Source organism: Callithrix jacchus, chromosome 5 (assembly GCF_049354715.1).
Source record: "Callithrix jacchus isolate 240 chromosome 5, calJac240_pri, whole genome shotgun sequence".
Classification (NCBI taxonomy): Eukaryota; Metazoa; Chordata; class Mammalia; order Primates; family Cebidae; genus Callithrix; species Callithrix jacchus.
In genome coordinates, this window is record NC_133506.1 from 49707266 (window position 1) to 49719510 (window position 12245).

General features: G+C 39.3%; 2 protein-coding genes across 5 annotated transcripts in view; one reads left to right on the plus strand and one right to left on the minus strand.

Annotated features, from left to right (window-relative positions):
- NDUFA9 (NADH:ubiquinone oxidoreductase subunit A9) overlaps nucleotides 1-9592 on the minus strand; it is a 33851-nt gene extending 24259 nt beyond the window's left edge. The window contains exons 1-5 of the mRNA XM_009003446.6: nucleotides 9524-9592; nucleotides 5178-5348; nucleotides 4719-4816; nucleotides 1760-1851; nucleotides 109-250 (exon numbers count right to left, since the gene is read on the minus strand). Of these exons, the coding sequence (XP_009001694.2) occupies nucleotides 109-250; nucleotides 1760-1851; nucleotides 4719-4816; nucleotides 5178-5348; nucleotides 9524-9572 (552 nt within the window). The 5' untranslated portion in view covers nucleotides 9573-9592. The remainder of the gene's footprint in view (nucleotides 1-108; nucleotides 251-1759; nucleotides 1852-4718; nucleotides 4817-5177; nucleotides 5349-9523) is intronic.
- AKAP3 (A-kinase anchoring protein 3) overlaps nucleotides 2025-12245 on the plus strand; it is a 66515-nt gene continuing 56294 nt past the window's right edge. For 3 of the 4 annotated variants that reach the window (XM_035298977.3, XM_035298975.3, XM_078372013.1), the window contains exon 1: nucleotides 9648-10274. The gene's annotated coding sequence lies outside the window, so the exon portion shown is untranslated. Of the gene's footprint in view, nucleotides 2289-9647; nucleotides 10275-12245 lie in introns of those variants that run through there. The other variant, XM_078372010.1, reaches the window with a different exon arrangement.

Here is a 12245-nt window from a genome sequence, read left to right on the forward strand (position 1 = left end):
TTAATTCTAGATATGTCGATGATAAACCCTTCTCAGTGAAATCATGTTTCAGATGGGCCAAGAAACTCTGGCTCTGCAAACCACTTCCCAAATCAATTTGTTACTTACCTTATTTCTCAAATATTTGGAGGAACTTTTCATATCTGCATTCAAATGCGAAACATGGATGAATTTTCCAACTCCAGCTTCCTTGGACACTTGAGCAATTGCTTGAGGAATCTTCGCATAAACATCCGCAAAATCAAAGTGTCTGGAAGAAAAAAAAAAAAGGATTGGTTGAGAACTCCAGACACAGGATCTCAAAGCTGGTTGTTTTTGTAACAGTACTGAAATTCATACTACTGAAACTTTTAAACAGCAATAATTTAACTTAAAGCTAAAATTGGCCAGGTGTAGTGACTCATGCCTGTAATTCCAGCACTTTGGGAGGCCATGGCAGGTGAATCACTAGTGCCCAGGAGTTCAAGACAAGCCTGGGCAACATGGTAAATATGTTAAACATGTCTCTATTTCTAAAAAAACAAACAAACAAAAAAAAAGTGTTTAAGCCACAATTTTTTAAAAAAAAAATTTACAGGTCTTGCACACTGTCATTACTCTACACAATTTGAGGCCTACTCTAAGTTATAATAAATCCAGTATATATCATATTCTGCATTATCAAGGAATCCCGACACTGAGGCCCTTTAAAGAATCCTGGCTATATTGGTTGCTGTGGGGGAGAGAAGTGTTGGGAATCACTTCGTACCCCTGGGACTTTGTTTCCCTCAAGGTAAAAAGAAGAAACTGAAAATAGCCAGTCAACAATTTTATTCAGTAACATTAACTAAATGTTCACTCTGTATAATATACTATGTTAATCACTAGGGGGCATAAAAAGTTGAATAAGACCTCCAAGTCATCAAATAATTAATAAAATATTTGATAAGAAAGGCATATATTAAAACTAAGTCGCCTGTAATCCCAGCACTTTGGGAGGCCGAGGCGGGTGGATCACGAGGTCAAGAGATCGAGACCATCCTGGTCAACATGGTGAAACCCTGTCTCTACTGAAAATACAAAAAATCAGCAGGGCATGGTGGCACATGCCTGTAATCCCAGCTACTCAGGAGGCTGAGGCAGGAGAATTGCCTGAACCCAGGAGGCGGAGCCTGCTGTGAGCCGAGATCGCGCCATTGCACTCCAGCCCGGGTAATAAAAGCAAAACTCCGTCTCAAAAAAAGAAAAAATAAATAAAATAAAATAAAACTAAGTCAAACTTTAACGCTAAAAAATGAGGTGTAAACAAAGTGTTGTGGACTATAAGATAAAACAATATTTGCTAATAATCAACCCACACAAAGAACTGTTCAAGTTAGTCCTTGTGCCATCTCCAGTTAGCAATGCAGAAAAGACATCTAGAACACTGTCTACACAAGGAAACCCAATGTTCAACTTGCTAAACAACAGAACAGGCAAAATCCTATTTCCTAACGCCATCCCATAGGGACTAATCCAAGCACAGGACCAACACTAGCCACCCCAATACTACCTACTGGCTTTTTATGGGCAGTATATCACACTACTGACTTATACCAGACTTAATGTCAGCTACATCTCCTAAGGGGTGTCACTGGGTATGCAAGTGATTGTTCAACCAACCCTTATTAACTAACTGAAAATGTCACTGTGATAGCTGGCACATAGAAGGTGCCCAATAAAGGTCTATTAAGCCCTAAGAGAGACTTTAACAAAGAAGAAACGAGAGTCAAAGACTTACTTGGTTTCCCAGTCTCGTCCAATAAGATTGATGACCACATTGCTGTGTTGCACAGCTCGTCTGATAGAATCTTTATCTCTCGAGTCCCATTCCTATAATAGCAGAAGGCAATCAGATGAAAACATAGCGGGGTATACCTTGGCATTCAACACTTCTGTAGCCTCCTCAATGCCAGTTTCAAAATAAGTCATAATATGGTGCCATTTCATACAAGCTCCATCTATTACAACAGACATGATGTCTCAAACTCCCTGCTGATTCTCTCACTCTTTTGGAGACAAACATGTAAAAGTACACTTTACTCAGGTAATCAAATGAGAGCTAGAAAGGAGGCTACTGATTTTTAATGGAGCATATTTGTTTTTGTCCACCGAACTACTGCCCACTAAGTTTGAAAAAAGACACCAGTAAACCAAGTCTCCTCTCTTGAAATATAGCCAAAGAACCGAGGATCATTTGGGAGACAGAGACTTTCCCTTCTTGACAGCAACCACTTACAGACTGAAGATAGGGAGGGTGTCTATTAAAGGTTAGTATTAATCGGGCCATTCATTGCTATTTTCTTATTTCATTTTAATTCTTTCCTATTTTATAACCCCAGATCTAGTCATTTCTACATTAACAACATAAAAACAAGAGTCTAAAAGAACTACCTAAAACTTCAGGGTGAGCCAAGGGCTGGTTTCTATAAGCATTTCAATGGAAGATAACAAATAATAAGAATTTCTTAGCACCAAATAGTAAGTGCACATACATGGGTCAGTGCAATGGGAGGGAGATGGGGCAAGAAGAGAAAAGACAAAGAAAGCAGGGATGAGGGAAAGAGAGATGGAGAGAGAACTAAAATGCTGTTTAACTTAGAAAAGAGAAAACAAACTATAAAATGAGATTCAAGAACAAAGATGAAGCCCCAGCAGAAAGAACCAGTTACGACTGATGATAGAGAGTGGGTTAAAAGGCATAGTCTAGAACAGTGGCTCTGGAGTCAAACAGACAGGAATACAAATCTCAGTTTGCCATGTACTAACTTTGTACAAATTATCTCTTCAAGCCCCATGTAAAATTAGAAAACACAACTTACCTCATGAGGTTATTATGAGGATTAAGAGAAATATACACAAAACCTACAGCAGTGAGTGACATATTAAAAGAAAACCAAATTCTCAGGAATAAGGCCCAAGGGCGCACAGTCAGGTAGGTAAAACAAGTGGCCATTCAGACAAGAGTTGCAAACAAAGACTAAAGCAAGAAATCAGCACCTCACACCCCAAATAGTTCTCGAAAATAAACACATAAACAAACACTTAAACATATAAGCCTCTGAGTTCCCTGTGGTTGTGCTCATCCAAATGTGCTCAGAACACAGGTCAATGCCAGACACTCAGAAAATAAATCTCTCCAGAAATAATGGAATAGATGTCATTTAGTTAATTCCAATGGTTCAAAAGTTTTCACCTGCCACTTTTTAAATACTTCAATTTTGAGGCTCTGACAAGATGACCAGTAAACTTAAGGCACAAAGAACTGGGAATAAGCTAAGGTTCTATAACTTTAATATCAAGAAGATACTTAATAGTAAGATTTTGGAGAAGAAAAACATTTTAGAAATAAGAAAGTTATAATATGAGTATTATACTTAGCTTGTGAACAGTGAATAAAGAATAAATGAAAATGTGAAAATGAAATGAAAGTAAGTTAAAATTTAAAGGGATTACAAATAATTTGTAGGACTATTACCAGAGATAGTAAGGATGTTTAGCACATATCTTTTAAAAGGGAATATGTGTAACTGGAAGAGCTCCATTCCTTATAGGACAATACAAGTAGGAAGTCAGCTATAAGATCCAGTAGACTTCAGCATCAAGGCCAGAGAGTATAGCAATCAATAGCTTGGCTGCAGGCATTTGGGGCAGCACAACTCTTTGTGGAAAGGGACTGTCCTGTGCTCTGTAGGATATTTAGCATCCCTGGCCTGTACCTAATAACTAGGATGGTTCCCCGATCACTGTGGTAACCAAAGAGTTCCATTAATCGCTCCCTTAATGGCTTTCCTTTATGGTCTTTCCCCTGCCTCACCCCACTGGCAACTACTAAAGGAAGAACCTGTAGATTACAGAATGACAAAGGGAATGCTCAGAAAGGACTGTTCTAAGATTTAACTATGCTAAATAACCAAGTTATAAAACACTGCATTTGTGATTTTTTAGTGTCTATAGAGCACTATCCAACAGAAATACAACATGAGGCACATGAGTGAAAAAGAAACAAGTGAAATTCATTTTAATGACATATTTTATTTAACCTACTATATCCAAAATATTATTTAATATGTAACAAATACAAAAACTATGATATATTATATATTCTTTCCTTCATACTGAGTCTTTGAAATCTGCTGCATATTTTATACACACAGCATATCTCAATTCAGACTAGCCACATTTCACGTGCTCAGTAGTCACATGTGGCCAGTGGCTACCACATTAGATAGCACAAGGCTAGACCAGGGATTGGCAAACTATAGTCCATAGGCCAAATCTGGCCTGCAACCTAATTTTGTAAATAAAACTTTATTGAAAAGCAGTCATGCCCATTTGTATACATATTGTCTATGGCTACTTCCAGGTACAAAGGCAGAGCTGAGTAAATATGACAAAGACTATGACTTGCGAAGCCAGAAATATCTACTATCTGGCCCTTCACAGAAAAAGTTTGCCAACTGCCAGTCTAGAGCTTGCATGACAAAGAAGATGTGGGAACCTACCTGAAAGAATGACCTGTGAATAGAGAGTGCCTCTGGTTCATTTTAGGATGAAATTACTGCTTCATCTGCTTCTTACTCCTAAAAATGATCTTAGTAATTTATATTTGTCAGTTTCAATCAATCAGCCCTCTTACTCCTAAAAATGATCTTAGCAATGTGTATTTGTCAACTTCAATCAGCCATAAAGGCCCTTACCATAAACAGAAGCTGGCCCAGGTCACCCATGGGACGAAGGTGCATGATGTCATATTTATCACACCGATAAGGTATAACCACCTGTGACCCCATGCGTCCTAAAAGAATCGATTGCAAAAAGGATCAACATTAACATAACGTGGATATATTATACAATTGTGATTTGGTAAATATCTAAATTCTAATACAGTATGTGAATTGATATTATATTTGACAAAAGGAATATTTTGCCATGCTAAGGATGCCATAGCTTTTCAGAGTCCCTTATTCCCATCTTAATAATTCCTATACAGGAGCATGAGTGTGCTCGTAATGTCACAACAAATAAAAATTACATACGTCCAAGATAGGAGTAATTGATAATGCTGTTAAAATGAAGAGAAATATAGCTCATGGCTTCTCATCAGGCAATCCTGACCAGTGGCAATGGAGCATATGAACTCAAGGAACTTTACTTACCAAGGTGATTGACAATATATCGGCCCAGGAATCCTGTTGCTCCAAACACAGTGGCCACGACCCCACTGAATGAGGAACGTCCACCTTTCCCATGAGGTATGAGGGCATGATGAAGCTGGCGATGGGGTGGGCCATGACACACAGATGTGGCTACTGCAGTAATGGCAGAACCTTAAACAAAACCCCAAAGTATACAACAATGGCCAATGTTAATATTTTTACAACTGTGAACACAAATAGCTCCTTTCCCTAAAAACCTGTAACACTATTTTTCAATCAGTACTTTAGTAATTTAACTATCAAAAGCAATAATAGGGGGCCGGGCACGGTGGCTCATGCCTGTAATCCCAGCACTTTGGGAGGCCGAGGTGGGTGGATCACCTGAGGTCAGGAGTTTGAGACCAGCCTGGCCAAGACGGTGAAACCCCATTTCAAAAGTAAAATAAAATAAAATATTAAAATAATAATAATAATAATAATAATAATAAACACAAAATACTACAACACAGAATCCACAGGACATGAGGAAATATATATTCCCTACTCTATACAATGTAATTTACCTAAAAAGACAAGTCACGTTGTTTAAAAACCACATTAAACAGTCACAAAGTAGGAAAGTATAAGCCTATATGGCGAAAGGAACTGAGAATACATAATAAAGGAGCACTAAATCACATTACTATGAAGAAGGATTTCTGGACAAAATGTTTTGAGAAAGGTCTTAAAGAGGAAAAAAAGAAAGGACAGAATTCCATGAGAAACACATAACAATGCAGAGGTATAATGAATAAGCCTAGCACAGGGCAACACAAACGACTCTCCTGGAACAGAATCTGAAACTGGTGACTAATGAAAAACGAAGTTGATGATATCGGTTGGAATCAGAGGATTATTAATACAGAATATTCTTTTTTCAATGCTACCTTTATCACCACCTTATAGATAAGGTTAGTAACTAGCCCAAAGTGCCAGTAAAGATTAAAAAGCAATCCTGTGAGGTAGGGGAAAAAATGCAGAAGGAAACAGAATCTAAAAACCAAAAAAGAAAGTGTTTCAAGAAGAGAATAGCTAACTTTATCAAATGCTGAAACGGAAGTAGAAAGAGAACAGAGGACTACAGAATCTAGAGGATGTGGATGTAGGTGGCATAAATAGAGCAATTTTATTGGATTAGTGGGACTGAAAGCCAGACTGGAGTAAACAAAAGAGAGGCTGTGAGGCAAGGAAGTAAGTAGATGAGGAGCATAGATAATCATCCTTCTGAGGAAGGAGAAACTGGACTAGAGAAACACAAGGACAAGGACCGATTTGTTTGTTTGTTTCTTTTAAATATCAGTTGACATTTTTGTGCTGATGGAAATGACAGGATTTCCACGGTAGGAGGGGGATATTACTGATTCTAGAAAGGGAATGAATAGTTGAGAGGATGAGATCAAATGCAAAGTGAAGGAACTGACCACAGAACAGAGCAGAAGGAGCTTACCCATTGTAATAAGAGAAAAGGCAAAGAATTATCACATATCAACCATTAGAGTTTATGGTGGGAAAATGACTGTTCTCATCTGATTTCCTAGGAAAATGTAGCACTGAAAATCTACTCGAGATTGGTATGCATGAATTTAACATAAGGCCAGTTAGTTTGGAGTTTTCCGTAGCCCCGTTCTCCATTGCTTAGTGGCAGGCAGCAAATTACGTGGAAAGTTTTGTTTAATCAGGGTCAGTGTTTTTTATGACGATGGGAGTTGGGCTGGGGAATTAAGAATGCATAAAAGGGAATGATTAGAATAAGGAAGTGAGGACATAGGATAAGACAGGGAAAAGATGGCAGAGTCAATGAACTGGGAAGAGTTACTAGAGTTAAGGAACTAATATCTCAAAGGACTGTTAAGAAGATTAGATATAAATCTTGGATGCAAGATTAGATTAGACATAAAGCATTTAGTACATTACCCAGAGCATATTAAGCATTCCATGAATAATAGTTGCTTTTACTTTTATTATTTTGAAATTTCTCAGACGGTAACGTCACACTAACCTCACATGGCTATTTGTTTTTTTTAATAATTATGGGCCAAGTATCATTCTAGAAACTGTGACCATCACAGTAGAATACAAAACCCTGGCTTCATGAAGCTCACAATTTAAAGGGTTGATGAGAATTAATAATATATGGGGAAGCAGCTGTCAGAGTGCCTTGCAAATAGTAGGTGCTCAATAAATATAAATTATTATTCTCTTTGGTTGAGCATCTCTTTCTTCCATTTATTATGGGTACTATTAGAAGAACAATATATTCATTATATTTCTCTGCTTAAAAACCTACATTGATTTCCTACTGCAATATATTTGCTTGCACAGTGCATTAATTTTTTTAAAGTCTTTATTTAAAAAATTATATGCATGCTCTACATAGTACCAAAATGATATACACATTATAAATCATGTATTACTTAGAATAGTGTCTGGCATAGAGTTTAAACTAAATAAGTGTTAGCTATTGTTACTATAGAAAATAGTTTTTAGGAGTTCTAATATTATATTTCCATAACTTATTAGGCCCTCTTGCACAACTACCTTTGGAGACTACTGGTCTAAACTCTGCTTGGCTTTCAAAGGTCTCCACTGTCTGATCCCATCTAACACATTCAACCTCCTTTTCCATTAACGCAGATATACAGGTAGTCATTTCACTGCCTCTTGAATACCTCATGACTCCATTCTCACCCACTTGTCTTTCCCAGAAGACTTTCCAGATCATAACAGCCCTAAAGAGATCAATGGGAGCACTACAATTCTCCACTCATCTTCCAATCTTCCTTCAGTACCTGAAATGATAATCTTTCCCTTTTATGATTTCCTGTGATATATAATAGTCTTGCCACGCTTTACTATATACAGTTGTCTTACACAGTTCTGTCCTATAGTGTGTGGTTTATTTTACATACTAGACTTGCCTCTCCAGAATTTACTCAAAAACTTACTTTACCACACAATAACACAGAGTGGTTAAGAACACAAGCTATGGTGTCAGTCAGAGGAAGGTAAGTTAAAAGAGAAAATTAATTAAAATACCTAGAACTGGATATGGCAGATAGCAGGTACTCAATAAACAGTGATTACCATTCACAATCTACATTATATCATACAAATGTAATAATTTAACAAGAACCAGCAAATGCTTTTGCAAGACATTGTGACTACAAAACTATCCACTGTAAGTGATGTGCACCACCACCTTCACAGTGGTATGCAGGAGTTCTAACCATGAGGGAAAACCATAAAACGAGGATCCTCTAAACTCCTAATCCTTGCCTTAGACTGAACATCAAACCTATCTGTGGAGCTTTTAAAAATTTAAGGTGCAAGAAGCTAATCTCAAATTCTGATTCAATCGCTCTACAATCAGTCTTAATTTCTATTTTTTATAAAGCTCTACGAGTGATTCTGACATCAGCCAATTTTGAAAGCAAATGATATTCTGTAAGATTAAAATACACTAAGAAACAAATACAACTTTTGGAGTTTGAGTGGAATATATTTGTGGAAGAGTAGAGGGTGAAAGAATAATAATAAAGTATAACCGTATTTCTAATTGCCTTGCTTTTTAGTGAGGGCAAATGTATGTTTCCAATTTGAGGACTGGGAGCAGATCCAATCGGATTAGAGAGAAAACAAATAATGCTAACAAATTCTAAGATAGCCTTCATTATTCTTCACTTTCCTTTCCACCAAGCTCCTGATTCTTCTCTCCTCAAACATCCTTCTCTCCCCCAGACCCCAAGGCACTCGGCCCAACACATTCTACATCCATATAGACGCTTTAGGTTAAAAGGATGCTTTTACAAACATTAGCTCATTTAATCTTATCAGAGCGTCCCTGGTATTGTAATATTATCATTTCCATCGCGCCATGAAGAATCTGAATTGAGACCTATTAAGGGTTTGCACAAGGTCATAAAGTCAATCCAAGAAAACCTCTCGCCACACTAGCCTTACTTCGCTACCCTACAGATTTCTCTCCCTGTCCCATACAAATATTTCTCATAATCCTAAACCCTTACAACCGTATCAGAAGTCTGATTCTCTCAATCCCTTCTGTAACCCTGCTTTCTCTCCTTCGTATCCCGCTGCTCAAGATCTTTTGTCCCCTCCCAAGATGTACAATTGAGTATGTAAACAGGGGAAGCGGAAAGCAAAAGGAGAAACCCGAGGCAGCTCCAGACCTAGAAAAACCAGAGTGCCTAGGAAGTCGGCGTGACCGCTGCAGCACGGCGCCACTCCCAAAACCTTAGATCCCCGTCTCGGAATCCCGATCAGGGGTCGCCGTTCCCGGTGACACTTACGTGACATTGGCAGGGCCCGGACAACCCGGGATTGTGCGGCGGCCGCCATCTTCTCCCACAATTCCTCACGCCGGCACTCCTGACTGACTACGGCTGCTAAGCTGGGTCAAAATTTATCTTCCACGCCTGTTTGCGCAGACGCTAACCAGGAGGAAAAGCGTTTCGGGTACCACTGTGGTTAAGAAAGCCGGGAGAAGAGAGGAGACAGGAAGGGAGGCCAAGTGAAGGAGAGGGGGAATAAAGGAAGTAAAAAGAATTTGGCTGTTGGAATTTCAGATCTGGAATAGGCTGTCAAGATGTGTCTTTGTTTGTAATCTGTAATTGCCGAGGAACCTGAAGTTCAGAGGTTAACCAGTGACTGACTTGGGACATGCAAAATGGCAAGACCGCGGTAGAAGACCTCAGCTTTCCTGACTCTCAGTTTCCTGTTCCTTGAAAATGTCAGCTAAGGCAGCCCTGGTGAGGCCAGGGGAAGAAGGAGGTGTAGCCCCCTGCGCTCGGGAGGTCCAGGTCCCAGGAGAGAGAAAAAGGGAGACAAGGACGAGGGGAAAAGTGGAGAAGAGAAACCGAAATGAGGGTGTGTCCTAAGTGGATAAATGTACGTCGAGCCCGCCAAGCACTTTCTCTCCTACGGACCTTTGTGCTTGCTGTTGGCGTTTCCTGGAATGCTCACTCGGGTATCTGCACCAGCTCACGTCTCTGCTCAAAAGTGACCTCTTCGGAGAAAACAACTCTGACCATCCTGTCCAAGGTGGTAATCATTCTACCAATTTTTGGTTTAAGTTTATATACCAAAGCACTTATCACCACCTGGCGTATGAATTCAGGAGTTCTTACCAGGAGTGTGATTCATGAGTGGGCTTCAGGAAATCTGTGAACTTCCTGAAATATTATGTAAAATTTAGTGACCATGTGTCCCATCTGAACATCTGTCTAAGAGGAACCTGCAGATGGCTCTCTCTAGCGCAATGGTTTGTAATTTTTTCTTTAACTGTGGACACCTTTGAGAATCTGCATTGTTCTACAAAGAGCCATCTGGAGACTGAGGAAATTTCAGGTTAGGCTAAGTGCTTGGATTTTAAAATACTTTATTACGGTCAACCTCTCCAGATTCTTGGGTAAGAAACAGCAACCAGTGATCCTGTGAAACATGCCTTGGGCTTATCAGAAAAACCACCTAGTTTGGGGAGGGCGGGTTCTTTCTAGTTGATAATCCTTCCAGTGCTTTTTTTTTTCAGAAAAAGTATGTGTTTCTGGGATAGACAAAAAGGACTGAGGTGAGTAGGGCTGTAGGAGTTGCTTTATTACTAGGCTTGAAATCTTGGCTGTTTCCACTCTTTCTTACCCCTACCGTTTTCTGAAGTGTCACCTACCAAATTGAATTGGAAGACAAGAGAAACCCTTGAATTTCACCAGAGAAGGTTAATAATGCTACGCTGTCATCTTGGCTTCATCCTATGTTCATTTAACACAATTTGCTAATACTTGATTCTGGGACCAATACGGATAGTATTCCTGGTTTGAATTGACAGACCCTGACTGTTACCAGCAATCTTGGAACTCCTGTATAACACTGCCAATTATATTATTTAAAATCTCTAAGTTAAACACTCCCTCATGTTCTCAATTTTACTTTCAAGGTTGCATGATGTAAATGAAAGAACACTGATTTTTCTTTTTTTTCATAAGAGATGGGGTCTAACTATATTGCCCAGGCTGGTCTCAAATTTCTGGGCTCAAGACCTCCTCTCACCTTGGTCTCCAAAATTGCTGGGATTACAGTCATGAGTCACTGTGCCCAGCTGAAAGAACACTGATTTTTAACACCCAGAATACTAGATCCCATTCCCAGTTTTATCAGCTGTTAGCTGTTACCTGGACAAGCTCCGACACCTGTCTAACAGGGTAAATAAAACTTACCCTGTTACCTCAAAAGGTTACTACGAGAATTGGGTGACATAATGGATGCAAAGATGCTTTGTCATCTGCAAAGTACTATATGTAGGTCCATGCAGTACTTTTCAAATACCACTGAAGTATCAAAATCAGGATGTTAAGCTAGAAGAGATCTTAGGAGCTCAGCAAGCCCCATTTCTTTATTTTAAAGATGAAAAGGCTGGGCACAGTGGTTCATGCCTGTAATCCCAGTGCTTTGAGACGCTGAGGCAGGTGGATCACTTGAGGTCAGGAGTTTGAGACCAGCCTGACCAACATGATGAAACCCTGGCCTCTACTAAAAATACAAAAATTAGCTGGGTGTGGTGGTGGGTACCTGTAATCCCAGCTACCTGGGAGGCTGAGGCGCGAGAATCACTTGAACCTGGGAGATGGAGGTTGCAGTGAGCCAAGATCTTGCCACTGTACTCCAGCCTGGAAGACAGAGTTGAGACTCCATTTCAAAAATAAAGAAAGAAAATGAGATATATTAACAAATATATTTGATTAGTAGGTGCACTTTATGTGAAAAGAATACAGGAGCTCTTTTGAGACCTAATATAAAAGATCATCAATGGATAAATAACTTTTTTGTTTAAAGTCTCACTCTGTCACCCAGGCTGGAGTGCAATGGTGTGATCTCTGTTCACTGCCACCTGGGTTCAAGCGATTCTCCTGCCTCAGTCTCCCAAGTAGCTGGGATTACAAGCATGTACTACCATGCCTGGCTAATTTTTCGTATTTTTATAGAGACAAGGTTTTGCCATGTTGGCCAGGCTGGTCTTGA